A 27,905-nucleotide genomic window follows, 5' to 3' on the forward strand; every position below is an offset into this window, starting at 1 on the left:
ATATAGAATAAAATATTCATAAACTATTTGGCATTCAGGTGAGCAGTGTTGTAAGCTAGTTTGCAGATAGCACGCTTACGTATTCCAAAAAGAGCTCCCCAAACTGGATGAATGGGCAATAAAAATGGCAGATGCACTATACATTTTTATCATATGGTGGGGCAAATCAAGGCTGAATTTCACACTTAAACATGAGGAGACGGAGGCTGAAGTGGCTGTGTTGCCACTTCAGAGTTATTTTGGGATTACAGTGAATACATATTTTAGTATGTAGTGGAAGTAAAACAGACACATTCTGTCTTGGGTATTGTTTTAATGTATTTGTTTTATTTGCTAGATTTATATCATTCTCAAGGCAGCTGAATGGATCTGAGAGTAAGACTGTCAGTATAGTGACACCTTTACAGTAATGCCACATTCATAATGTGGCCACATCTGGCACGCTGCAGAGTCTCTCAATGAAACTAATGGCTGTAGAACAGGGGTAGGCAACCTTTTTGAGCCGGGGGCCAGGTTGCTGTCCCTCAGACAACTGGGGGGCCGAAGCTGGGGGGGAGCTTCCACCCTCCGGGGGAGGAGCCGCATGCCGGGGCAGAGCTTCCACCCTCCGGGGGCGGGGCTTTCTCTGCTCCCTTTCCCGACCTCCAGCTGTCTGAGAGACAGCTAGAAGTGGGGGGAGGGATTGGGAGAGGGGGTGACAGGCGCGCGCCTGCTCCTCCTGCCCTTCCTTGGCCCCCAGCTGCCTCTCAGAGACAGCTGGGGACCAGTAAGGGCCCGTGGGGGGCAGAAGCAACAGGCGCGCGGCCCCTGCTCCTTTCCTCGGGGCTTTGCCAGGCCTGAGGTGTCATCCGAAGGACACCTCAGGTTTTCTGAAGCTCCGTGGGGAGGAGGAGGAGGATGAGGCCGGCGGCCCCTGCTCCTTTCCTCAGGGCTTCACCAGGCTTGAGATGTCCTCCGAAGGACACCTCAGGTTTGCCGAAGCCCCACAGGGAGGAGGAGGAGGAGTAGGCCGGCGGCCCCTGCTTCTTTCCTCGGGGCTTTGCCAGGCCTGAGGTGTCCTCCGAAGGACACCTCAGGGCTGCCCAAGCCCCGTGGGGAGGAGGAGGCATGTGCCCGCCCTTTCCTCCTCAGTCCCTTCCTTCGGTCGAACGGGCTCCAAGGGTAGGGAGGCCGAAGGGAAGGACTTGGGCACCCGTCCCAGGCCCTTCCCTACGGCTCTTCCCTTCGGCCGAACGGCCGCCGGAGCCCTGTTGGAGGAGGAACCCCGCCCCCTTCCTTCCCTCCCCATGGCTGTCTGGCAGCCGCGGGAAGGGAAGGAAGGACGAGGAGGACCCCCGCCCCCTTCCTTCCCTCCCCGAGGCTGTCTGGCAGCCGCAGGAAGGGAGAGGAGGAGGAGGAGGACCCCTGCCCCCTTCCTTCCCTCCCCGCGGGTGTCTGGCAGCCGCAGGAAGGGAAGGAAGGACGAGGAGGACCCCCGCCCCAGGAGGAGAAACTCCTCCTATTTAGCCCTGCGCGTGGCCCTGCAGGCATGCGCAGGGCTACAGGAAGCTACTGGCGGGCAGCGGCGCCGCACTGTGCGCTCTGCTGCTGCCGCGCCTGCCTTTGCGCGTTCCTCCTCTGCCTCCTCGGCCACGGAGGCCGTCTGCGGCCCACCCTCCTCGGCGCCCTCCCCGCTGCCGCCGTAGCGGTACCGCCTGGTGTCGGCGGCAGTTGGCGGCAGGACCGGGCTGGGGCCGGTTCTACCACCTCACCGGGCCGGATCCGGCCCGCAGGCCAGGGTTTGCCGACCCCTGCTGTAGAGTAAGGAAAGTAAGAGAAAATATTTCTTCAGTAATTCATTTGTAAAATTCACTTGCTACAAAAAAAGGTGACAGGCAGCTATGTAGATGGCTTTGAAAGGCACTAGACACATTTATGGTGCTCTTATCAGTTCTGAGCCACAATGGCTACCTGGCACATTTGTGCTCAAAGGCACTGAGGTCATTCCCCCTGGCAACATAATGCGGGTTGTGATTTGGCTCTGCTCCGTGTTTGTACCTGATTTCAAAAGATCCCTCGTTCTCACTATAAAATCAGATTTTTTTTATGCCAGTTGAATCGGGGTTTTATTTGTCCCCATTTGGTTTGTGCTTCTTCAAGCTGGGAATGGAGGAAGCTGGTGATGGAGCACAAGCTGAGGGGGAGAAAGCCAAGGCCAGCGGGGATAGCAGGGAGGTCAGTGGGGGCAGAGCCAAGGCTGGCGGGGACAGCGAAGAGGCCGGTGGGGGGAAAGCCAAGGCCGGCAGGGACAGCAAGGAGGCTGGTGGGGACAGACCCAAGGCCAGTGGGGGAAAGCGAAGGCCGGCAGGAATGGCGAGGGGAGAGAGCCAAGGCTGGCAAGCACAGAGGCAAGGTCAGGGGACCTGGGAGGAGGAAGACAGGGGACACATTTTTTTGGAAAAAAATTAAACTAATCGAAAAATTTGTAGATTGGTCAAGCATTGGTTGCTTGACCAATCTATCATTTTTTTAAAAAAAGCAAAAAAACCAAAAAGGCAGCATCCCTCTGACATTTGTCCCTCCCAACAGAATGAATCGATTCTGATCTGGTGTTCCCACTTATTGGACACGGGTTAGAATCGATTCTTCCAAAAAGAACCACCCAAAATGTGCTATCAGAAAACTTCGTTTTTTTCCCCTTTTGCCCCACCTTATCATAACAGAATTCAACTGCATAAGGATCGAATTCAATTCCCAATGGGAATGAAAGTCGTATAACCTGATTTGCGATTCACTTTAAATGGTAGTGGGAATGACCCCTAAATATCAGATAACTGTTGGCATAGGGCTGGGTATACCTCTGACTGTCAAGTTCCTCTTGGATGCTTCCTGGAAACTCCTGTTTGACCCCTGTGGGAAACACAATGCTGGATTAGATAGAGCAGTAGTCTGATGGGGCTCTTAGGTCCTGAGGCAGAGGGGGACAACATCCTGGACACACCTAATCTCATCTCATTTTGGAAGGGTAAAGCCTGGCCAGCACTAGAATGGGAAATACCAGGGATCCCCAAGCAAAGTTAATATCTCCCTGAAGCCCTGGAGAACCACCAGTGCCAGCCAGAGTGGACGATGCTGGGTTAGACCAGACTAAGGAGTCAGTACAAGGCAAATTCCTGTGTTGTTGTTGCTGCCCCTCTTCCTCTTCCTCTGCCTTCTCCTTCCAATGTTCACTCTGTTCCACTGACATATTGTTATATCTGCAGATTTGAAAATGTGGAGCTTTATGATATTTATCAGTAAATGCCATAGCCTGCAGGGTATGTATAGTAAATATCAAGCCACCCACCCCACCCTGCAGGCACGACAGAGATTTCTGACATTTTCATTAAAGTGTATAAAACTGTGCTGCTAAATGTCAGCCTTTTGACATTTATCATATATACTTTTGCCAAGTTTGTCAGTTTTGTGAGTATTATGTATGGGAGAATATATATATATATATATATATATATATATATATATATATATTTGGATACCCTTTCAAGCTCTCATTGCAACCTACATTGAGAAACAGACCAAAATCAAAACAGTTAACAAAACAACCAGTCACGCCTTCATTACAGTTAATCATAAGTGAAATTAATAAATAGGAAAAAAAACCACAGCACCAGAACACAAATGAACACAAATGAAACCACAGGCCAAATGGAAGGGATGCATTTTACACTCTCTCCAGAAGGCAAATAAGGTGTAAGGATAATGTTCCTTGGGCACAAGAACAAAGGTTTATTCTATGGTAGGGCTTGTAAATAGTGTCCGCTGTTATTCATTACCTAGCTGGGGGAAAATTGTTTTCTTGGCACTCTGGGAAATCCGGATAAGAAAAATAACACAATGGCAAGCATTTTGCACCATTTTTACCTGGTACAGTCAATCCTACTCATCCATGTACAGTGGTGCCCCGGGTTACGAAATTAATTCGTTCCGGGGCGCCGTTCGTAACCCGAAAAGCCTTCGTAAGCCGGATCGCCATAGGCGCTAATGGGGAAAAGCCGCGTTTCGTGCGAAAAAGCCGAAAAAAGCACCAAAAATTTTTTTCGTAACCCGAATAAACATTCGTAACCCGGAACAATTATTTCCTATGGGATTTTTTCGTATCCCGGAAATTTCGTAACCTGGGTATTTCGTATCCCGGGGTACCACTGTATTTTTTATCCACGGATTCAAGCATCCACAGTTTGAAAATACTGGGGGGGAAAGCATTAATTCCAAACAGCAAACTTTGATTTTCTATTTTATATAAGGGACACCATTTTGCAATGCCATTGTATTTAATGGGACTTGAGCATCCTCGGATTTTGTTATCCATGGAGGTCCTGGAACCAAACCCAAACGGATACTAAAGGACTACTATATCGCCATATCCCAAAGTGTTTCAGAAAATTCTGCAAAAAGATACTCACAGGGTTTTAGCACAAAAACACATTTTTGCACAACACATTGGTTCTACGTTTTTGTGTGCAAAACTGTCTTTTTGAAGAAAAATGCAGCAAGCTTCTACAAAAAGTCATGTGCCTATCTGGAAGCAGTCTTTGTGTGTGTGAAAAACATTATTTTGTGGGGGGGGGGGGGGGAAGCTAGATTTTTTTTTACTGCAAAAACACATTGCATAAGCCTGCATCTCTCTCTCTCTCTCTTGTGAAATAATGAATTTTGGTGTAAAAACTAATTACAGACAAAAACATTTGAGTATCTACAACCAGTATTTTTGTCTGAAAATCTGCAAACAGAACATTTTTTTTCTTTCATGGAAAACACACATGATTTTCATAAGCAAATACCATTTTTTTGTGCAATCCCCACTTCTTTTGCACAAAAGGGAAAACAATAAATTAAAATAATATTTTTTTTATTTCTATCCCGCTTTTTGCCAAGCAATCAAAGTGGCGTACAGCAAGTTAAAATACAACTATATATACACAGTGCCCCCCCCCCCCTTAAAACAAGATTAAACAGTATAAGATTAAAAACCAACTAATCGAAACAAACAAAAATCATCATGGGCAGAGTCACTAGATGAGAAGTCTTGTCCATGGCTAAGTATTTTATTCCAGGAAGGCTTGCCGGAAGAGATCCATCTTAATGGCTTTTTAAAAGCTCTCTAGATTGTTAATGTGACAGATCTCGTCCGGCAGGCCATTCCATAAATTGGGAGCGGTTGCAGAAAATGTCCTCTGGGAGGTCGCCGTTAGCCTGGTCTTTAAGGGTTGTAGTAATAAGCGGGGGTGGGGGGGGGGAGATTGGACCAAAGAACATGTTTACCACACACAAAACCTCCTGATTTCTAGAGGGCTGTATGAAAACAGTAGCTCCCCCCCCCATGAAAAATGTGTCGTTTGCACAGTCATGGTTTTTTGTACTAATGCTACTCTTACATCATAATCCCCATATGTCACAGAACCTAATGGCAACAGTGACGATATAAACAACTAAATTGACAGCGCTTTATAAATAAAGGCTAATAATAATAATAATAACTAGCACAAGTAAACTTATACTTTTAAATTACAATATCATACGCACAACCTAAATGTATTTATGTAGGCAGAGATCCAAAACACCTTGCAGAAATAATCCAGTTTGAGACCGCTTTAACTGCCCTGGCTCAATGCTAGGGAATCCTGGGAACTGTAGTTTATTGTAGCTCCAGAGCTCTCTGACAGAGAAGATTCAAGGTCTCACAAAACTACACTTCCCAGGATTCCCTAGCACTGAGGCAGGGCAAATAAAGCAACCTCAGCCTGGATTATTTCTGCAGGGTGTTTTGAACCATTGGCCTGTTACAGACTGCCCAAATAAAGCTGCTTTGGGCCTCTTTGGAGGTATGCTGTTTAAATGATGCATGCATCCTAAGAATCCGGAAGCTGCACCAAAGCTGCACTCTAGTGCTTAGGAATGGAGTGTGGCTTTGGCGCGACCTTCAGACTCGTAGGACCCATGCATCATTTAAATAGCATACCTCCAAAGAGACCCAAAGCAGCTTTATTTTGGCAGTCTGTAACAGGCCATAGTCTCATGGGCTTCAAATGAAAATCTGGTGAAAAGAAGATTTTTTTGAAATTTGAACTTTAAGAAACCCACCTAACCCCAGGACCTCTCCTTTGTCCTCCCACTGAGCCTCACCCCACTCACATCGTCCCTTCAGTGTTTTAATGAATGCCACAGACCAAGGGCAGATGTTTTGGGAGCAGAGGTGTCAGCCATTCTGAGGGTGGCAACCGGTGCAGTACACACACACACACCCCTCCCAAGTGATGCCACTGATCCACATAGGAGAAATAATCCGTTTTGACACCACCTTCACTGCCATGGCGCCATGCTATGGCATTCTGGGCACAGTCCTTTGGTGTGGCACCAGAGCAAAGCTCTGAGAGGACCCTACTGAGAGTAGAGCAAAGCTCTGGTGCCACAACAAAGGATAAGTTCCAGAATTCCACGGCATGGAGCCATGTGGCAGTTAAAGTGGTGTCAAACTGAATTAACTCTGAAATGTAGGGCCCCAAATGGTCGTCATGTGTGGCTTAGTTAGCAGGGCAGTTCCCGCTCTTTCCAAGGAGGAGCACGTTGGATTGGTTGCGAGGAGAGGAGGAGAATGAGGAGGGATTATGGCCTGTTACAGACTGCCAAAATAAAGCTGCTTTGGGTCTCTTTGGAGGTATGCTGTTTAAATTATGCATGCATTCTAAGAATCCAGAAGCTGCACCAAAGCTGCACTCCAGTGCTTAGGAATGGAGTGTGGCTTTTGCACGACCTCCGGACTCTTAGGACCCATACATCATTTAAACAGCATACCTCCAAAGAGACCCCAAGCAGCTTTATTTTGGCAGTCTGTAACAGGCCAAAGAGACAGGCAATAACATTTCTGTGGGGCCGGGGAATGAGGAGAAGGCAGGCCTGGCTGGAGGAGTGGCGGGGAGGCAGGCAGGCAGGGAGGCGTCCTTGCCGGGGGTCTTCCCAGCCAGGCCCGAGCCCTCTGGCTTGGAGGGGCTCAGGGAGGGAGGCAGGGTGGGAGGCGAGAGACACAGCCCCCTCCTCCAGGGCTCCCAGTCCTCACCGCCAAGGAGGACCTTCCAGACAAAATGGAGGATAGGACCAAGCACCACCTAAAAACACAGTCTTTTTATCAATGTAATTCTCAGTCCTGCTCCAAATGGAGGACCTCTTGGGGTTCCTCCTGGGTAGGAGGCTGGAAACAGAGGACAACTCCTGGCAAAGAAGGAGGACCTGTGGCCACCCTGTCCCCAGAGTGCTTCATGCTCCTTTGGGGATTCTTCCTGGACAGAAATGGAGGACGTGTCTTAGAAAAGGAGACCTCTGGCCACCCTGAATTCAGTGTGCTCCTTAGTCCTGCTCAAAATGGGGGAACCTTTGGGGATTCCTCCTGGACAGATATGGAGGACAGGCCCTGGCAAAGGAGGGGGACCACTGGCCTCCCTGCATGTGATGCTCCAAATGGGAGACCTCTTGGGATTCCTCCTGGGCAGGAGGCTGACATGAAGGACATATCCTGGGAAAGGAGGAGGAGAGCCTCTGGTCCCCCTGTACTCAGTGGGCTCCTTAGTCCTGCTCCAAGTGGAGGACATGGTGGGATGCCTCCTGGAAACAGGGCAGGTCCTGACAGAGGAGGAGGGGGAGGACCTCTGGTCCCCCTGTCCTCAGCGTCCTTCTTGGTCATAGTCCTTTCAGGAGGCTGAAATGGAGGACAGGTCCATTGCCACCTGTCCACCATTTCAGCCTCCTGCCCGGGAGGAATTCTAAAAGGTTCCCCCATGCTGAGCGAATCTGTCCTCCATTTCTGTCCAGGAGGAATCCCCAAGGGTCTTTGGGCATTCTTCCTGGACAGAAATGGAGGATGTGTCCTGGCAAAGGAGGAGGAGGAGAACTTCTGGCCACCCTGAATTCAATGTGCTCCTTAGTCTTACTCCAAAAGGGGGGGGGGGGAGAGAGACCTTTGGGGATTCCTCCTGGACAGAAACGAGGAGGACAGGTCCTGGCAAAAGAGGAAGATCTCTGGTCACACGCTCCTTAGTCTTGTTCCAAATGGGGGAACATTTGGGACTCTTATCCTGGACAGAAATGGAGGACAGGTCCTGGCAAAGGAGGAAGACCTCTGGTCACCCAGAGTGATGGTCCATATGGAAGACCTTTGGGGATTCCTCCTGGACAGAAATGTAGGACAGGTCCTGGCGAAGGAGGAGGAGGAGGAGGAGGAGGAGCTCTGGCCACAGTGCTAGTGATGCTCCAAATGGGGGGAGGGGGGCTTTGGGCATCCCTGCTGGGCTGAAATGAACCTGTGGCGGCGCTAGTCCTGCAGGGCGAGGGGAGGGGACGGGGGGCAGGGAGAGGAAAGCCCAGAGGGAACCCCCTCCCCTCCCTCCCTCCCTCCGCGCCTCCTCCTGCCTGGCCCTCCCTCCCTCCCTCCCTCCCTCCTTGGCTGAGGAGAAGCGGCGCTGGCCGGGGCTGGGCGTCGGTGGTGCTGCTGCAACTTGCTGCAGTCAGAGCCGGGGACGAGGCTGGCTGGCTGGCTGTTCGGCTGCCGCGATGGCCCTGGTGCTGGTGCCGGTGCCGAGTGGGGCGCTGGGGGCGTAGGCGCTGCTGCTGGCATGGGCATAGGAGGCGGAGGAGGATGCTGCGGCAGGCGCTGCACGGGGCCCTGCGCGCCTGGTGCCGGCGCCTGGGCTTGTTCGTGAGCCGGCACCCGGTCTTCTTCCTGACGGTGCCGGCGGTGCTGACGCTGGCGCTGGGCTCGAGCGTGTTGCGGGGCTTCCGCGGGGCCCCAGCGGCGGAGGCGGCGGCGGCAGCGGAGGAGCTGGAGGCGCTGGTGGCCCCCAGCCACAGCCTGGCCAAGATCGAGCGGCGCCTGGCCGGCAGCCTCTTCCCGCTGGAGCGCTCCAAGGCGCAGCTCTACTCGGCCCTGCACCCGCCGGGGCGCTTCGGGAGGGCCCTGCTGCTGGCCAGGAAGCCCGGCGCCAACGTCCTGCTCCAGGCCGAGCGCCTGCTGCGGATCCACCGCGCCGTGATGGAGATGCAGGTGCCCCACCGGGGCTACAACTACACCTTCTCCCATCTGTGCGTCTTGCGGGAACAGGAGCAGCAGCAGCAGCAGCAGCAGCATCGGGGGCCGGAGGCGGAGGCGGAGGCGTGCGCGCTGGAGGACGTGGTGGCGGTGCTGGAGGAGCTCCGGCTGCAGCAGCAGGCGGCCCTGGCCTCCAACAAGAGCGCGGCCCGGGGGCTGCCCCTCAGCTACCCCAACACCCGCCTCAAGGTACGCCTCCTGCCCCAGGCACCGCCACTACTACTACTCCTCCGGGGAAGGGTTGGGGGGCCTTGCTTGGCAGGTATAGTAACAAGGCAGTACACGGGAATGCAGGGAACACCCGGTGGCAAGACCTGATTGATTGATTGATTGAAGGTATTGATATTTCTAGCCTTCAGCCCTAAAGGATCTCAGAGCAGCTTACAGCTATTATTATTTTTAATTAGACGGTTCCCTACCCTCAGGCTTACCATCTATAATAATAATAATAACAACAACAACTTTATTACAGTACAGCCATTTGGCCAGCACAGTAATAATAACGATGATGATTTATTTCTAGTCCGCCTTTTCACGGGGAGTCAAGGCAGGTGACAAGATCTCCAAAGAGTGTGTTACATACATACAGTCTCAAGCCTAGCCGGGCAAGGATCCTGGCAGGCGGGTGGCTGGGGCTGCAAGGGAGGGCTGGAGCTGGGGGGCTTGCAGAGCCTCCGCCAAACCAGCGCCGACCAGGAGACCTAGCCCAGGGCCCCCCTTTGCCCGCTCCTGCCCATGGGCTTCCCTCCCATCCCTCCCTCCGCTGCTGCGCTGTTCGGGAGCCCTGCAGCATTCGAGGAATTCGGCCCCTCATCGGCTCCTCTGCCTGGAGGCTGCCGCATCAGGGCCATCCATCCCTGAGCAGAGGAGGCGCGGAGGCGGCGGGAGGCTGGAAGTTTCCCCCTGCCTGACCGCTTCGGACCTTCACATCCTGAGGCAAGCGCAGAGCCAGAAAAGGCGGCTGTTGCTTGCCTTCCTTCAGCAGCATCCCTCCTCCTCCTCCTCCTCCTCCCCTGGAAGGTTTAATTTAAGGACACCCATTGAACAAAGATGGTGTGTCTCAATTTCATTCCTTTGCCACTTTGGGCAATGTTGCCAACAAGCCTCAAAGATATTCCCCTGGATTTTTTTTACCAAAATCCCAAATCCCCAATAGTTACCAGAATATTCAGTCAAAATCCCCAGAAAGAAATTAATTAAATTCTCCAGATTCCAGGGAATTCCCAGAAATGGGCAACACTGACTTTGAGACAGACTTCCTGAATCAAGGGCCACTCCAGTCCAATCTCATGCCGTGCAGGAACTCTCAATCAAAGCACCCCCAACAGATGGCTGTCCAGCCTCTGTTTAAAGACTTCCAAAGAGGGAGACTCCACCACTTTCTGAGGGAGTGTGTTCTACTGTCAAACAGACCTTACTGTCAGGAAGTTCCTCATCTCAGCTAGAACATAGTGTTGGTAATTCTGTGACGCAGCTCTCTCAGGAGAAAGTCCTCATAAAATGTATATTATAACAAAAATGCACTTCCCAAACGGGTATATGTTAGTGAGGGAGACTACCAAGACGTCCATGCAAAGCATTACGTGAGGAAAAAGTGCCTTGGGGAATTACATATGTGCTCAAAAGTATACGATAGTGTGCAAAAATGAAGACGAAAAAGAGTCACAGGCTGATGTGAGAATAGGATAGAAGGAGAAACTGAGGCAAGCTGACATTGGTAGATATACTTCTCTTCTTGCAGAAGTAGTTGGTCACTGGTAGGTCTTACTAGTCAGTCACTAGTACCACCTGAGGAGGCACTTTCTGCTGTCAGCCTTAACTGACCCAAGGTAACACTGCCTTACAACTGACCACCTCGAAAACTGTCCATGTTCTAATCATGTTGGAACTGATTTCATTCAAGCCATTCTCACAAAGCCAAACAAACCAGATTAGATAAGGACTTCCCATTTCTTCCTTCAAGCCCCAGCTTCCAAGCAGCCTAGCTGCTCCCTCCCTTCAAAGAGCAACTGCGGCCCCATCACACAAATCTCCAATCCCACAAAAAGAAGCCCAGTCACAGTGAAGTTCTCTCACCATGACAGCCGATAACGAAACAAGTTTATTCTTTCATAATAACCCACGTTTAATTTTATATTCCACACACCCAGACATTATTAAACCCATAAATCATATTATTATTATTATTATTATTATTATTATTATTATTATATTTTAATTATAAAACTCTGCAAGTCCTCAGTTCCCCTGTGTAAGATTTGTTCATTCTATTGCTGAAAGACAATTTTGCACAAATGGCAGGATTTTCGGGAGGGGGGGGCTGCAGTGAGGAGGACCATTTCTAAGGGAAACATTGGCAAACAGTGCTCCTCAGTAGCACTGGACCTCTGCTTCTGGATCATGCTTCTGTTGATTTTTGGCATCAGTTCCTGGTGATTTTTGCAAGCTGGGTGAAGGTGTCTTGAAGCCAAACACCTCTCTGGGAAGCATTTAATGGTGGTGGTGGGGTTGCCTTATAAATTATTGGGGAGGGGTTGAGGGCTTTTTCCTTCACATGCTTCTTTCTTCACATTTCCTAGATTCACTTTCCCTTTGACAGTAGTGCCTGAGAGCCAGTGTGGTGTAGTGGTTTCAGGGTTTGACTGTGACTCTGGAGACCAGGGTTCCAAGCCCTGCTCAGCCATGGAAACCCATTGGGTGACCTTGGGCAAGTCACATACTCTCAAGTCCGGAAAACCCCATGAACCTTAGGGCTGCCAAGTCGGAAATGACTTGAAGGCACACAATAACGACAGTGCCCTAGATGGGACATGATTCCCATATGGGGAAATGTGCATGGGTTAATGGGTTGGCAAAAAGAAAGAAAGAAAAGTAGGTTTGTTGTCGTGTTCATTTGTGACTATGGTGACCCTAAACAAACTTATCTCAACGTTTTCTTGGCAAGATTTGCTAAGAGGGGTTTGCCTTTGCCTCCCTCTGAGGCTGAGAGTGTGTGACTTGCCCAAGGTCATTCAGTGGCTTTTGATGCCTGAGTGGGGATTCAAACTCTGGTCTCTCAGTGTCCAAGTTTAACACTCAAATCACTACAGTGCATTGGCTTTCAGGTAAGTAAATAGCTGTTGTATGCAACAAGGGGAACAACCTTTGCTTTCATTACAAACCTTAGTAATGGCATCAGTGGCTGAGGAACTGGGGCCTTACCTAGATTGATGTTGTTCTCTACAGCAGTAGACTTCTCAGAACTAGACCACGCATTAACCCAATGCCACTTCTAGGAAGCCATTTTCTTCACTCAAATCCAATGGCTAGTCCCAGCTATAACAGACCTGGGGGGTTATTCAGACAGTGAAAACAACCCAGGATGAATCCGGGTTGAACCTCTGTTGTTTACATGCGTGCAGAATGCACCTGGTTAAGTTTTTTTTTTTTTGGGGGGGGGGGAAGCTGGCAACTGACTTAATCTGAGATAATACCAATTTTTTTGCTGAGTTTTAAAAAAATTGCATCGTCGGCAGTGTGAATAGCTTATGTGAATAGACCCGGATTTAAACTCTGCATTCCTTGAACACATTTTGAATACATTTACGTCATTGACTCCATGTTTATTTGCGTGCTGGCACAAATGCTCACAGAGATGCACAGAGATGTGGTTCAATAGTGTGAATAACAAACCTGGAACATGTAAATGTGTTATTTGCACCATTCTGCTAACAAACAAACAAAAAGTCTGAATGACCTAGTGAATCAAAGGGGACTGGGTAGGTGAACGCATAGATTGCATTGATTTAAAGGCTCTACTCTGAGTGGAGCAAGCAGTTGGATCTAGGCCATTGGCAGTAGTGATGTTCCACCTCTTCTGAGTGCTGACCCCACCAGCTGGAGGTCAAAGACCTATCTGGAAGCCATTAAACATGTTCCACAATAAGTTAGTCATGTTTAAATCCCATTGAGATAAACGGGGCACGTTAATCACAATCAAGTCTGCAGTCCTTAAAGGCAAGTAAGCTCCATTAAACACAGTGACACTTAATTCTATTTCATCATGCAAAGGATTGTGTTGCATGTCTTATGCCACCAACTTCACTAGGGCTTCACCACTACTAACTTTTGCTGGATTTTGCTTCACATGCTTCTTTCTTCACATTTCCTAGATTCACTTTCCCTTTGACAGTAGTGCCTGAGAGCCAGTGTGGTGTAGTGGTTTCAGGGTTTGACTGTGACTCTGGAGACCAGGGTTCCAAGCCCTGCTCAGCCATGGAAACCCATTGGGTGACCTTGGGCAAGTCACATACTCTCAAGTCCGGAAAACCCCATGAACCTTAGGGCTGCCAAGTCGGAAATGACTTGAAGGCACACAATAACGACAGTGCCCTAGATGGGACATGATTCCCATATGGGGAAATGTGCATAAATGTCCTTAACTGAAGTTGGAAAAATTCAGCTAACACAGAATTCATGCATTTCCTTTCTTAGAAATTATCTCTTTAGTGTAGGAGAAATACAACACATAAAATAGGCCTTTTCTCCTTCAGTTCTAAACCTTAGGAGTCTAGAGTATCTTTCAAACTAGAAGAGATGACTTTGTTGGTTAAAAAAAAGTCTACCTTTGAAATTATCGGGAAACTATTAAAGCTGTTTCTTTGTCCTTATTGAATCTTCCCTCTTGATCAGAAATACAAAATAAACTGGCTTTTTAATGTTTTAACAATCTGTGTAATTTCCAGATTTATATAGCAATGTGACTCTCTCAATATTGCATCAGCCACATATGTGGTAGGGTTATATACTTCAGTGGGTGAATAGGCAGTGGTCTAGGGGTGTGTGTGTGTGTGTGTGTGTGTGTGTGTGTGTGTATTTCAGGTTTATTTTGTATTTCTGTTGTGTCACCATGCCCTGGCAAAAGCTCAAGGCTGCTTCTATTCTCCACAGAGGGTGTTTGGACTATCAAAATGCTCTAGTCTCAGAGATTGATGGAATCTAATAGATTCCAGAGGGCCTTCAAGAATTTCCAGCTAGCCATTCAGATGAAAGCTAGGTTTCTCTATGGAATAACTCAAACGGTTGTCACAATAGTTCACAAACACCTCTTCCTGCTGTGCACTGCTGCCTGCTTGGCAATGTGTTTGTTTCACCAGGGAGCAGGGGGCAATGAAGCAGATAGGGAGATGACTGGAACATTGTAAAAAACCTGAGGACAAAGCACCCATGTGGAGACAACAGCACATTCTCATGCTGACTATGTGGCAGCAGTAATAGTGATGGAGCATCATTACTTCAGTCTGTGTTGCATCAGCAGAGCTTTTCCAGGATGTCCAGAATTTTCTTCAACTTGGTTCATAGGGGATGTGTAAGCGCTTCTTGAAGTACCTTGTAACATGTTTGCAAGACACTTGAGGATAAAATCATTCACATCTATCACAAATTAGATGTCTCAATACACCCAGAGTAGATTCAGTGTTGCATGATAACTTTCCCATTGTTGCAGCCTGAAGAGTTGTGGAGATTCATGTCTATTCAGTCTTTATTGTGGTTGACTATCCGCCTTAGAATCACATGTTTCCAAGGAGGGAATGGTCCTAATAAGTGGTGTTGGACCTGAATACCTGTAAAGAGGTGGTTATGAAGCTAGCTTTCCCTAGACATAAAGGACTATAACAACCATCATCCAGTTTCAAAGTGGTAGCTAGACTGCTCTAGGCATTCCTTCATGAGGCTACATAGACCACTTTCAGGCTGGATTTGGGTCTCCCTGATAGATTATCTGTTTTCAGAAAGAGGGTAGAGGTAAATTTAAACATGTGATTTCTTCTGAAACTCTGAGCCATGATATCCTCCTGAATAGCAGAGATGGGGAAATGCAGTGTTGTGATTGATGGTTTCCCTCCTACCTTTCAGAGATGATATCAGAAGGTCATACTGGAGACTGTTACTCAACACTGTCAAACATATTTTATGAGATTTCATAGAATTTAATCATGTCCCCATGATCCTCAACATATGCATAAAGAGTGATTATCCAAGGATATGAGATGAGTTGTCACCAATATATACCATTTCTTAGTTCTTTGTGAAGCAGAGGAAGCACTGAAATTGAATCAGTAGAGGGCTAGGTGACAATAAGCTGGGCCTTATCCCAGGGTTGGCTGGTTTAAACCGGGATGGTTTTAGGGGAATGACTTTTAAAAAAATCACTCCTTGTTTTTAAAACTGATAATTCACACAGACACAGAGACACACACATATTAAAGTCTGGGTATTATTTCTACTTTCTAGCTCTCTTACTGGAACAACAATGAGTGTTTAAATTTAAACCTTTTAACTTTAAGAGTTTACTGGCAGTTGTTCATTGTTAGACTAGTAACTAGTGTCAGTTCCTTCTTTTAAATCTCTTTAATATAAGATATGTCATTCAGAAAAAAATCCTTCAATTAACGTAGGTTCAACAAAAATAATTTGCTTTAAAAGAGCACATTTAAAAGAACAATTATTATTTAAACTAGTAGCCCTAATTGAACAGTAATTTTCTATTTAATGTTCAGATTTTGTCCTATATTGGTGTACTCCTAGGGGTCAAGTAGACTGGCAGTTTGGAGCAGCTTCTGGCCCCTCCACTGCTGGTTGCTCTCTGTTCAGCGCAGGACTGTGGCAACCAGATGTTGCGTTACAGAGTCTGCTGGCCACCATGGTCTGCCACGGACCACTAGCAAGGCGCGCTTTTTTCGCTCCTTTTGCAGCTGAGTTTGGGCCACCTTAGGCAGCCATGGCACAGCTTCGTCCTGATCCAGGGGCATGCATTATCTGTATGCCACTCTCCCGGATTGACCCGAAGGCAACGCTTTTGGCCTGTTTGTTTTGGACCCAATACACCAATACGTAGGCTATGGACTTGTCAATATAATTTCCAAAGTTTTATTGAAAGTTGTAAGCAATATCAAAGCCTAATAACTTTGGATTGTTAATGTTAGAAAGCATTAAAACATGGTTGATCACACTTTCTAATACATAAAATGATGTTTCACAGTATAAATATAATAAACAGGATACAATTTTTCATTAAAACATTTTATGCAAAAAAGCAACCCAAATCACTTGGTTTAACACCCCCAAAACTCCCATTAAGGGGTCAGGATAACATTGTGGTAATGCTTCTGGATTCAGGTTTATCACTAGATGCTCAAGGAGCCTTTATGAATGCTGAACCTTTCATCTACTGAGATGCTCCAGCTATGACATCTCCTACATAGGGATAAATCTGTGCTCCAATAACATTTAGGATGTACTACTATTGAGGGTCCAACTTAAGGGTCCAGCATTGAAGAGTGCCCAGAAAATTACCGTATATACTCAACTATAAGTCGAAAAATGTATGCCCCAAAATGAACTCCAAAATCCTGGGTAGACTTATGGAAGGGTCAGTGAGTTAATGCTAATAGATTTTGTGAAAGAAGAAGTGCCCACCTTTCTCTGTAGCCTTGTAACGGCTCCCTGTTTGAAGCCCCTGCGCCGGCCCTCCTCTCCCCCTGTGTGTGTGTGTGTGTGTGTGTGTGTGTGTGTTTCCCAGGCTCTCAGCCTTCCTGCCGAGCCAGACCCAACTAGCTGCTGCTTGAGAGAAGGAACACAAAGAAAGTATGCCCAGGCTTGTTCCCAGTTTTGCCTGGAAGCCCTGGGGGTGAAAGGTAGAGAGAGAGAAAGGTTTGTCCTCCATTTCTGCTAGCTATGAGCTTAGGAGTCCTAGGGGTGAATAGCAGAGAGAGAGAAAAGCCTGTCCTCCATTTCTGCAAGCTATGAGCCTTGGGAGTCCTAGGGGTAAACAGCAGAGAGAGAGAAAGGCCTGTCCTCTATTTCTGCAAGCTATGAGCCTTGGGAGTCCTAGGGGTAAATAGCAGAGAGAGAGAAAGGCCTGTCCTCTATTTCTGCAAGCTATGAGCCTTGGGAGTCTTGGGGGTGAAAAGCAGAGAGAGAGAAAGGCCTGTCCTCTATTTCTGCAAGCTATGAGCCTTGGGAGTCTTGGGGGTGAAAAGCAGAGAGACAGTGGGGTCTGTCCTCCTTTTCACAAGCCATGTGCCTTGGAGATGCTTTTGGAAAGGGGAAGTGTGTGTGTGCGTGCGCGCATGTGCACGCTGAGGTTTGTTTCCCGTTTTCCATGCTGACTGATGCTTGGGAGAGGTCCAGAGAGTGAGATATAGGGAGGGAAGTGGTGCTTTGTTTCCCCCACCCCCCTTAGATCTTTTGTAACATCCTCCAGTGTTTGCCCCTCGACTTATCCACAGGGCATATCAAAATCCATGATTTGGGATCCAAAAACTGCCCTCGACTTATACATGAGGTCGACTTATACATGAGTATATACGGTAAGTTCAAAACACAGACACTAAGGTATTAATTGGGGCCAAGGACTGGGTGAAACCTTTTACAGCCAAGAGTTAAAATATTCATACATAGCTTTAAAGCCAAGCATACATTAATGTTTAGTTGTAACCAACTGTAGGGAGCAGTGCTCATCTCTGTTACTAAGACAAAGAGCCAGCATTGTCCAAAGATGACTGGTGGCCATGTGGCCAGCATGACTGTACTGAATGCTGTTACCTTTCCACCAAAGTGTTACCTATTTATCAACTTGCTTTTGCACTGTTAGGTTGGCAGAAGCTGGGACTAGTGACAGGAGCTCATCTCATAATGCAGCACTTGGGCCTTGAACTGCCAACCTTCCGATCTTCCAATAGTTATCTGAATAAACCCCACACGCTGTTGTCTCTCTAGGTCATGATGTAAGTTCTCCTCTAGATTCTTCCAGCATCTAATACAATTGTTTTTCATCGCTACATGCAAATATGTGTTTTCTGATGGTCTTAGGCGACCCCTGTGAATGGGTTGTTCGACCCCCAAAGGGGTGCCGACCCACAGGTTGGGAACCACTGCCCTAGAAGGTATTGGGGGATAAATGGGGGTAATATTTTGGTGGTGAGGGGGCTGTGTGGGTTGTGGGCTGCAGCCCCCTGGCCTCCTACAGTTGGTCACCTTTGATCTAGACCTAATATGTATAGGGCTTTATAGACTTTGAATTGTGTCTGGTAACAGATTGGTAGCAAGTGAAGCTGTTTCAACCAGGGAGTTATATGTAACCAGCCCTGGTGACAGCATTTATATTTGCATGTAACCAGCCCTGGTTACTATCTAGCCTCAGCATTTTGGACCTGTTGAAGTTTTGAACAGTTAGCAAAGGCAGATCCACAAATAGCAATGGTTCTCATCTTTCTTAATGCTGTGACCCTTTAATACAGTTCTTCATGTTGTGGTGGCCCCCAACCATAAAAGGAGCGGTGTCTCGGTTCCTAAGACTAACAGTAATATGTGTTTTCTGATGGTCTTAAGTGACCCCTGTGAATGGGTTGTTCAACCCCCAAAGGAGTCGCAACCTACAGGTTGAGAACCACTGACATAGAGTGTGTTACATAGAGTAATTCAATCAAGATGAAATAAAGTTACCGTATTTTAAATGCACTTAGTGAAGCAGCAGTGGAGGTCTGCTTGCCTGTGCTTAGCATGCCATTAAGATACTAAACTGGGAGCAAGAAGATGAAAGTGGGTTCGTAACCAAGTGGAGGGAGAGAAGAAAGTCTATTTCAGTGAGAGCTAATTCACAGGTCCATATGTGTCACCTGCTTTTCACTTAAGAATACAACTCACAATAGTTCAGCTCAACTATGAACTACTACTATTAAGTCTGAAGTGATGTGGAGTAAGATGTTCAAGCTATGTGTGAGTGATTAATTTGTGATGTCTCTCTCAGATGTTAGTGAGGGATAACTGTATTGTTTGTATGGTGTCATGTGACGGACTCTTACCAACCATCTCCTTTTGAGAGAAAGGCAGGATATAAGTGCAATAAATAAATAAAGGACAAATCACACCGTATTTCTGGAGCTTGTGGTTTCATGGTGTCTTCACCTGAATTTAGCTATGAATAATGTGCATCTTACAAAATTAGATGGGATTAAGGTTTTGAAGAATGGACAATCAGAATGCATGTGAATATGGAGTCCCTTTTCCATATTTGCCTTAGCAATATGAATACAAGCACATTGCCAACCCAGAACCTGAAATATTGGATAAAAGACTGTCTCACCATATCTTGCTGACTGGGGAGAAGAAGCCAATCTTTGGGCCTGAACAGACAGGCCAAAATAAAGCTGCTTCGGGTCACTTTGGAAGTATGCAATTTAAATGCTGCATGCGTCCTAAGAGGCCAGAAGCCACACCAAAGCCATGCTCAAGTCCTAAGGACTGGAGCACAGCTTTGGTGCAGCTTCTTGTGTGTCATTTAAACAGCATACCTTCAAAGTGACCCAAAGCAGCTTTATTTTGGCCTGTCTGTTCAGGCCCTTTCATATCATTTGACATCCTGTTTTGTCATTACCACAGTCTTTTATGCAAGTTTATGCTACTTAAGAAGTTTAAGATAAGAAGTTTCCTTTCTTTCCTTTAAAAAGAGTAAAAAGAGTTTTTCCTTTAAAAAAAAGTTCATTGATTGAACAGACTTAACCGCATAACGAACAATCAGCTGGTTTTAAAAAAAAATGTTTTTCAGACACTTGTATTTTGTATGTAATTTAAATGCTGTGTTTCATTGTTTTAAAGTTCTCTATGTTAATCCTTTGCCCACTTATCTGGGAGCAAGGCCTAGTGAATCTAATGGGATTTCCTTCAGTGTAGACATGTATTGGATAGTGCTGGCTTAATTTCAGTTAATGCTATCATAACAGTTCCAGAGTTTGGGCTAAACAGTTTACTCATTAATATCACATTTTAGTCTGCCTTAGTATGCTTTAAATTAATAATTTCTTAAGGGAGTCTGTTTTTTCTGTAGTTTAATTGTGAGTGTGCACACAAGTTTCCCATTGGCTTATGGTGACCCCATGAATTTCATAGGATTTTCTTAGGCAAGGAATTTCACCTGTTATATCACCTGTTACATTATGGAGGGCAAGAGGTGGTTTTGCAAGTTTCTTCCTTTGAAGTACAACCTGCAGCACCTGGTGTTCATTGGTGGTCTCCCATCCAGGTACTAACCAGATCTGACCCTGCTTAGCTTCCAAGATCAGGTGAGATCTGGTGGCTTGAGGGTATTTAGGCAGCAGTTTAGTTGTGGTGGTGATCAGTAAACACCAAACCAGCTGAAAAGGCCAGTTTGTAGTTACATGACTTCACACCCTTCCTGAGGGCATTGGGTGAGGGGACTAAATGGAACAATCTTGGAACAGAAGGCCCTCATTCAGGTGCTGGTCAAGTGCCTCTCCACTGGCAATGGTGCTCTCAAAAGGATCTCTCCTGAAGGCCTTAATATTCAGATGTATTCATAATAAAACAGGCAGGTGGTCCCTTAGAGAGCCAAGCCCTGTGCCATTTAAGGCTTTGAAAACAATAACTTGAATTGGGCCCAGGAAGCACCTGGCCACAAGATTAGGCCCTTCAGTATTGTGACAGTGTGCTCCTGATACCATGACCTGGTTAACTGCTGCATATTGCATCAACAGAAATTGACTATAATTAAAAGAAAGTGATGAATGAATTAAGAAAGCAATCAATTATAGAGCTGTCAAAAAGCATGTTAATCCTAATTAGAGAACCTCGCACATGGACCACACAATTTCTTGTAACATCTTGTATGCGTAGCTGTTAGGTATGAAATGTTTTGGTCTTCTAAAGGTGCTCTTACATAGGCCTAGGATGAAATGCCATGACTTCTCCCTTATTTAGTAAATACTGGCTGGCTGATCTATACACTTTGTCTCCTCAGCTGAGGGTCAGAAACATTGGGACTCATGAGGTGGAGCTCCTACAGTTCTGTTTTCAGGAGGAAGGAGACCTCAGAGAACCAGGTACAGTGGACCCTTGTTATACGCTGTGGTTTGGTTCCAAGATCCCCCGTGGATAACTAAATCTGTGGATGCTCAAGTCCCATTAAATATAATGACATAGCAAAATGATGTCCCTTATAAAAAATGGAAAATCAAGGTTCAATATTTGAAATTTATACTTTTTTTGAACATTTTCAAACTGTGGATTCTTGAATCCATGTATTTACAAATCTGTGTATAAGAAGGGCCGACTGTAATAAATGGCTAGGCTTGTCTCCCCCAACCACCACCCTACATTATTATTATTATTATTAACCTTTATTTATGAAGCGCTGTAAATTTACACAGCGCTGTACATACAATCTTTTTAATTAGACGGTTCCCTGCCCTCGGGCTTACAATCTAAAAAGACATGACACAAAAGGAGAAGGGAGTGGTGGAGGGAAAGGGGATGAGGTCCAGCAGTTACTCTCTACCTCCGAGGCCTGGACCAAGGCAGATGGACTGGAGGGAGGGCTTGGCTTCATAATGGATGGCTTCATAATGGAGAGGCTAGCTCTCTCACCTTCACTTGCCAGCTTAGTCCTTGTCCCAAAAAGTGGGCCAGCTGAATTAGCTTGAACCAGGGCATTGCTCAGAAATGGTGGCATGCTGAATGCCAAGAGTACTCATGAGGAATGTCCCTGCAACTCAGTAAAACTGGAGAATTTGAAAAAGCACAGAAATGTTTTAATCAGGGATATAAACTCCGATTCCATCATTTATGGTCCAAAACACTACATAAATAATCTAGTTTGAGACCACTTTAACTGCCCTGGTTCAGTGCTGGGAATTCTGGGAACTGTAGCTTTGTGAGACATTTAGCCTTTGCTAGCAGAGAGCTCTGATGCCACAATAAACTACAGTTCCCAAGATTTGCTTGCATTCAGCCAGGACAGTTAAAGCAGTCTCAAACTGAGTTATTTCAGCAGTGTGTTTTGGATCTATGACTATCTGTTGGTCTGGCTTTTACTAATTTCATATGTAGGTACAGGTGACATTTTATGCACACACATTTTACTCCATAGAATTGTGTGGGTGAGTGCGAAATGTATACTATTTCGGACTTCAGCTTGTCTGGCATATTTTAAGTTATATCTTCAGTTGTCAGAAATCAAGTGGCTGCTAATAATTTCCATTCTTTACAGCTGTCCCTGGTATTTCCGTCTCATTGATGTTTATCACACTATGCTCTTAAAGAGGTACTATTCCAGTGTGACTCCTCTAGCTGCCTCCTGTTGCATGCTGGGATTGGCAGTTTTAAGGAGGGGTATTTAGAATTCTCAGGCAGAGAAGTTCAGCTCCTTAAAACTGCCAATCCCAGCATGCAACAGGAGGCTGCTAGAGGAGTCACACTGGAATAGTAGCTCTTTAAGAGCATAGTGTGATAAACATCATTGTCTGAAGACTATTGATCTGTCAACTATTAAATGGGTTAGCTTTTACTGGCTGTTTGAGAATGCAGCCCTTTCTCATACTTTTCTATGCACTTTCTCATGTTGCCTTGCTCTCTTATGCATGTTCCAAAGTATTTACAGTATATATTATCATCCACTGATACCTTGCATGAAAGTTTGGAAGCTACATTATGCAATTTGGAAAGAACAAAGAAGTGAGAATTTTCATAGAATCATAGAGTTGGAAGAGACCACAAGGACAATCCAGCCAACCCTCTGCCATGCAGGAATACACAGTCAAAGCACCCCTGACAGATGACCATCTAGCCTCTGTTTAAAGACCTCCAAAAAAGGAGACGCCACGGCACTCCAAGGCAGCATATTCCATGGCCAAACGGTTTTTACCCTCAGAAGGTTCTTGTTAATGTTTAGGTAGAATTGCTTTTCATGCAATTTGAATCCATTGCTCCATGTCCTAGTCTCTGGAGCAGTGGAAAACAAGGCAGCCCATCCACAACATGATGTCCCTTAAAATATTTAAGCATGGCTATCATGTCACCTCTTAATCTTCTCTTCCCTGGAGTAAACATATCCTGTTCCCTAAGCTATTCTACATTGGGCATGGCTTCCAGACCTTTCACCATTTTGATCGCCCTCCTTTGGACATGCTCCAGTTTGCAATATCCTTCTTGACTTGTGCTGCCCAGAACTGGGCACCATATTCCATATGAAGTCTGACCAATGCAGAATAGAGTGGTACTATTACTTCCCTCAATCTAGACACTACACTCCAAATGATGCAGCCTAGGATCATATTTTTTTAGCTACTACATCACATTGTTGACATGTTCAACTTGTTGTCAGCTAAGACTCCTAGATCCCTTTTGCATGTACTGTTGTCAAACTAGCTGTTACCCATCCTAAATCTATGCATTTCAGTTGTTCTGCCTAAGTATAGTAACTTGCATTTCTCCCTGTTGAAATTGTTAAGGTCAATTGAATTCTGATCCTGTCCTCAGGGGTATTAGGTACCCCTCCTAATTTAATGTAATATGCAGATTTTATAAATATGTCTCCTATTCCATCATCCAAGTCATTGATAAAGATATTGAATAGCATTCGGCCCAAGACACAATCCTATGACACTGTGTTAGTCACTTCAGGATGAGGAGGAGCCACTAGGAAGCAGGCTCTGGGTTTGGCCAGTAAACCAATTACAAAGCCATCAAATAGTAGCATTGTCTAGCCCATATTTTGCTAGCTTGTTTGCAAGAATATCATGGTGGACCTTGTCAAAGGCCTTACTGAAATTAAGACATGCTACATCCATAGCATTCTCTTCATCTGCCAAGCTACTCTATGTATAAAAAAGAAGAAGCTAAGATTAGTCTAGCATGACTTGTTTTTAAGAAACCAATTTTGACTTTTAGTGATCATGGCTTTCCTGTCTAAGTGCTTACAGATTGTCTGTTTAATTATCTTCTCTCCAATAGTTCCTTGTATTGATGTCATTCTGAATGGGTGGTAATTGTTTGGGTCCTTTCCCTGCTTTCTCTTGAAGAAGGGGACATAATTTGTCTTCCTGCTGGGATGTCTCTTGTTTTCCAGGATTTCTCAGAGATTATTGACAGTGGTTCTGAGATTGCTTCTGCCAGTTCATTTAGTACCCTTGAATAAAGTTCATCTGGCCCTGGAGATTTGAATTCACTCAGAGTAGCCAAGTATTCCTGTATTACCTCTTGACATATTCTGTCCTGCGATTCTCCTACTGCATCATCTGCTCCATTTCCCCCAGATTGAGCACTGTTTTCCTCTTCTGGTATGGAAATGATCACTTGGATGTTGCAGTACGATCCCTCAGTAAGTGACATCAAATAACAGGTGAAATCATAAGAGAAAAGCTCAGAATTGAATTGATGATTTAAAAACATAGTATGGTAGCAGCTTACATCTACAGACATTAAGGCTGCTTCTAGCCATATCAAGTAAGAATGAGAGGGCTGATGGTTTTACTGTGAGGAAAGCCTTCACAACATGTGATTTGTTCTTGCTAAACCTGACTTTCTGTTCTTGCCTCTTGCTTAAAACAGAAGAAAAAACCCAAACCTGGCAGGTTGCTGGACTGAATGAATACAATCATGTATTCATGGTGTTGCAAGCATGGTTAGATGACTTGGAAAATTCTGCAGCCTTTTGGAGACTTCATGCATAAACTAAGAGGCATTTGAGAATAATATCCATCCATTGCCTTTTAAGAAGCAGCAGCAGAGAGAAGATATGGATGGATATACCCTGATGGAGAAGAGGAGAGTTTCAGCCCTTTGCTGTCCTCTGTGTCACCATTTGGGAGTGCTTCCCCTGCTAGGTTTCCATTGGCTTGTATGGAAACATTGGTCTGAGGAAGATAAGAAAATTAGGGCCTGATTGGGTAGGCACCACAATAGAAAGCAAAGGATCAATACCCCCATCTCTATTCACATGGAAACTAAAGCCCTGCTCCTCCTCAGGCATTGTTGTTATTTATTTTGTAAAGGGGACTCACACTATGGTGGATGGCAATGGCAGGAAGGACACTTCAACTGTTTTGTCCCTGGAGAGTCATTCTTTCTTTGCATTTGTGGCACTTATTCTGTTCATTTAGTGTGTGAATGCAAATAATAAAACAGAATTTGTAGGAAGACGAAAGCTATTTCTGGATTGTGCTTCGTATAGTTCACCTTCAAAGTCATGCAGCAAATACTTCATTTTTTAAAAAAAGACATAGTAGTTCATCTCTGCAATGGATCTGGTGGGTATCCTACTAGAGTTCAAGTCAACTCTGTTCTTTGAATTTATGGCTTATTTCCATTCCTTTGAAACTAAAATGATTGATGAGATGGGCAGCAGTAGATTCTCTATTCTTACAGAATCATAAATCAAGTTATAGCAAAATATGTCCATTTGTTTTTTTTAAAGCTCCCTAAAGAGAATGTTCTTTTCATATCCCCTTAATTCTTTATACCTCTGGGAACGTATACTGAACAGAGCAATAGGCTGTCTCCTCAGTGGCTAATTTAACTGGCATAATATCAGAGAAGCTGGATTAGGACCATATGCACCCATAGCAGAAAAACCAAGGAGAAAACATAGGCCTGTTACAGACAGCCAAAATAAAGCTGCTTCGAGTCACTTTGGAGGTATGGTATTTCAATGATGCATGAGTCCTAAGAGTCTGGAAGCTTCACCAAAGCCGCACTCCAGTCCTAAGGACTGGAGCGTGGCTTTGGTGCGGCTTTTGGACGCTTAGGACGCATGTATCATTGAAATACCATACCTCCAAAGTGACTCGAAGCAGCTTTATTTTGGCTGTCTGTAACAGGCCATAGTATCTGAGTGAATGCAGCAGCTCCAGCAATCACATTTTAACCATCTAACACTGGTGAGTCCTGTGGAGTAGTGTGCTGGTGATCTGTTTGCCACATATTGAAGCAGCCCTTCTGGGCATAGAAGGAACAGGAATGTTTTATCTTTCCGTAGTGTTTTGTATCTGCACACAAAAATGAAGCATACTGTTGGCCCTTTCCATCCATGAAGGTTTGGTTCCAGAGTCCCCTGCACATGGGGAAAACTGCAGGAGCTCAAACCCATATTAGTCAATGGATCAATGTGCCTGTGACTGCACACCACCATTGGCTAATATGGGGCAGATGGCTAGTGCATCGACATGATGGGCTCACTGTATAGTCAAAATGCAGCCTGGTAGAAGAATATGGATGTGACTTAGCTTGGTAGACTCTGCGGCAAAGGCAGCAAAGAAACACAAAGATCAGGGTTCCTTGACTTTATTTCCTTCACACTAGCCAGGATGTGGGTTTTTAAAAAAATTACTATGGAGAATGGTTTAGTTGACCACTCAGTCCAGGGAACAGCACATCCTTGTCATCCTTCCTGCCCAGTAAGGACCAAGCATATTGCTTGAGGAGGCCTAGCCCTTTGGAAAAGTAAAGGTCCCAGGCTCATTCCCAGCATGAATCTCCTTATAAGGGTTTGCTTGCTATAATGAATTCGTGGCAGCATTGCACCCCTCGCCGTCAACTCACTGGATCTTAGCCAGTTAGGCTTTAATTATGATAGGTACCATAATATGTAGTGAAGGACCAGACTGGCCAGCCCCATGGTACATTTATTTTTTTATGTATTATGCCTTTCTGAAGTGGGACCTAAAGTAGCTCACAAAAAGAATCAGTTAAAAACAATACAATTTTTAAAATTAAAATAATTAAAAATAGTATAAAATCATGTTAAAATGTACAGAAGTGAAAAATAAAGGACACAGCTCTCATAAGTAATTACACATTGAAAGCCTGCTTGAACAGAAATGTCTTTGCCTGCCGGTGAAAGGAGAAAAGGGAGAGGGGCAGGTTAGCCTCCTGGGGAAGAGGCTAGGTATATGCCCAGTTGCTAAGTGATGTCAACAGGGCTGTGAATCCACTGAGTTTCAGGCCAGAGTTGTCCAAGGTGCTGAACACTATCCCCCAAACAGTTTCAGTATGTTGGACAGCCCCTTTAAAGGTTAGGATAAATTCCAGATCAGATTCACTACTCCGCTAACATTGGAGCCAGCAATCTTCAAGGGAAAGTGTTCATCATTTTCCTGTCCCATCAGTAGAAGAGGAATGAGACCTGTATAATGCTCTGATGTGAGCGCTGGAGAAAATTATCCAAGAGCTGCTTTTTACACTATTTTCTTCTCTACCGCTCATGAAATTACTAAAGGAAGTAAGTGCAAATCTATACAGGGGGCCCATGTCATTTCTGTGCCTGAAGCAAAGCTAATTTGCGAGGAAGCCCGTAGAACAAATCAGAGGTTATTGCTTTCAGCTTCATCACATGAGCAGATGCTGCAGTATATTCCTGCAACAAGGTGAAACAGGAAACACTCTCTCCCTTCTGCAGTCTAGCAAGATCTGAGAGCAAGAGGCAATGTGACGTAGTAGACAGCTATAAAATGGGTTGTCCTGCGTTATATTCTTCTGTCAGTTTCACTAATCCTAACCTGTTTCATAAGGTGACTATGAAAATAAATAGGAAATATGCCAGAATCCAAACAGACTCCATGATAGTATATACAACAGTCAACTCAAGGATGGATCATTTACTACCCTTAAAAAGTCTTCGAAAAGATGCTGCGTGTGGCAGACTGCTATACATGCCACACTGACTGTGCCATCAGTGAGTGTTTAGGAAAAAACTCCATCCAGTTCACAAACACCTTGCTTTCAGGTGTCTGCCACCTGAACTACTTAGAAAATGGGTTGAGATGCAAATATAATAACTAAATGCTCCAAAACAGCAATAAAGGGGATTGCTGAAACTTTGATAGAACTGACTTGACAATACAATTATAAATGCGTATTTAACTGTTCACAAGATATTTCTTTGTCCTGAATTTGGTCTTGTTATGGCCTCCTTGGACTGGTTTTTGTCTATATTCTATATTCTAAAAAGAGCAATTAT

At 45.6% G+C, this 27,905-nt stretch overlaps 1 protein-coding gene across 2 annotated transcripts in view; it reads left to right on the forward strand.

Annotated features, from left to right (window-relative positions):
* The first annotated feature begins 8,652 nt into the window (after positions 1 to 8,652).
* The window catches only part of LOC149313425 (patched domain-containing protein 4-like), a 103,248-nt gene continuing 83,995 nt past the window's right edge, over positions 8,653 to 27,905 (forward strand). Inside the window, exon 1 of one of the 2 annotated variants that reach the window (XM_089519090.1) lies at positions 8,653 to 9,304. In XM_089519090.1, the coding sequence (XP_089375216.1) occupies positions 8,666 to 9,304 (639 nt within the window). In that variant the 5' untranslated portion in view covers positions 8,653 to 8,665. The remainder of the gene's footprint in view (positions 9,305 to 27,905) is intronic. The other variant, XM_089519091.1, reaches the window with a different exon arrangement.

This window comes from Sceloporus occidentalis, unplaced genomic scaffold (genome assembly GCF_023333645.1).
Source record: "Sceloporus occidentalis isolate IW3139 unplaced genomic scaffold, rSceOcc1.0.p SCAF_4, whole genome shotgun sequence".
Lineage (NCBI taxonomy): Eukaryota > Metazoa > Chordata > Lepidosauria > Squamata > Phrynosomatidae > Sceloporus > Sceloporus occidentalis.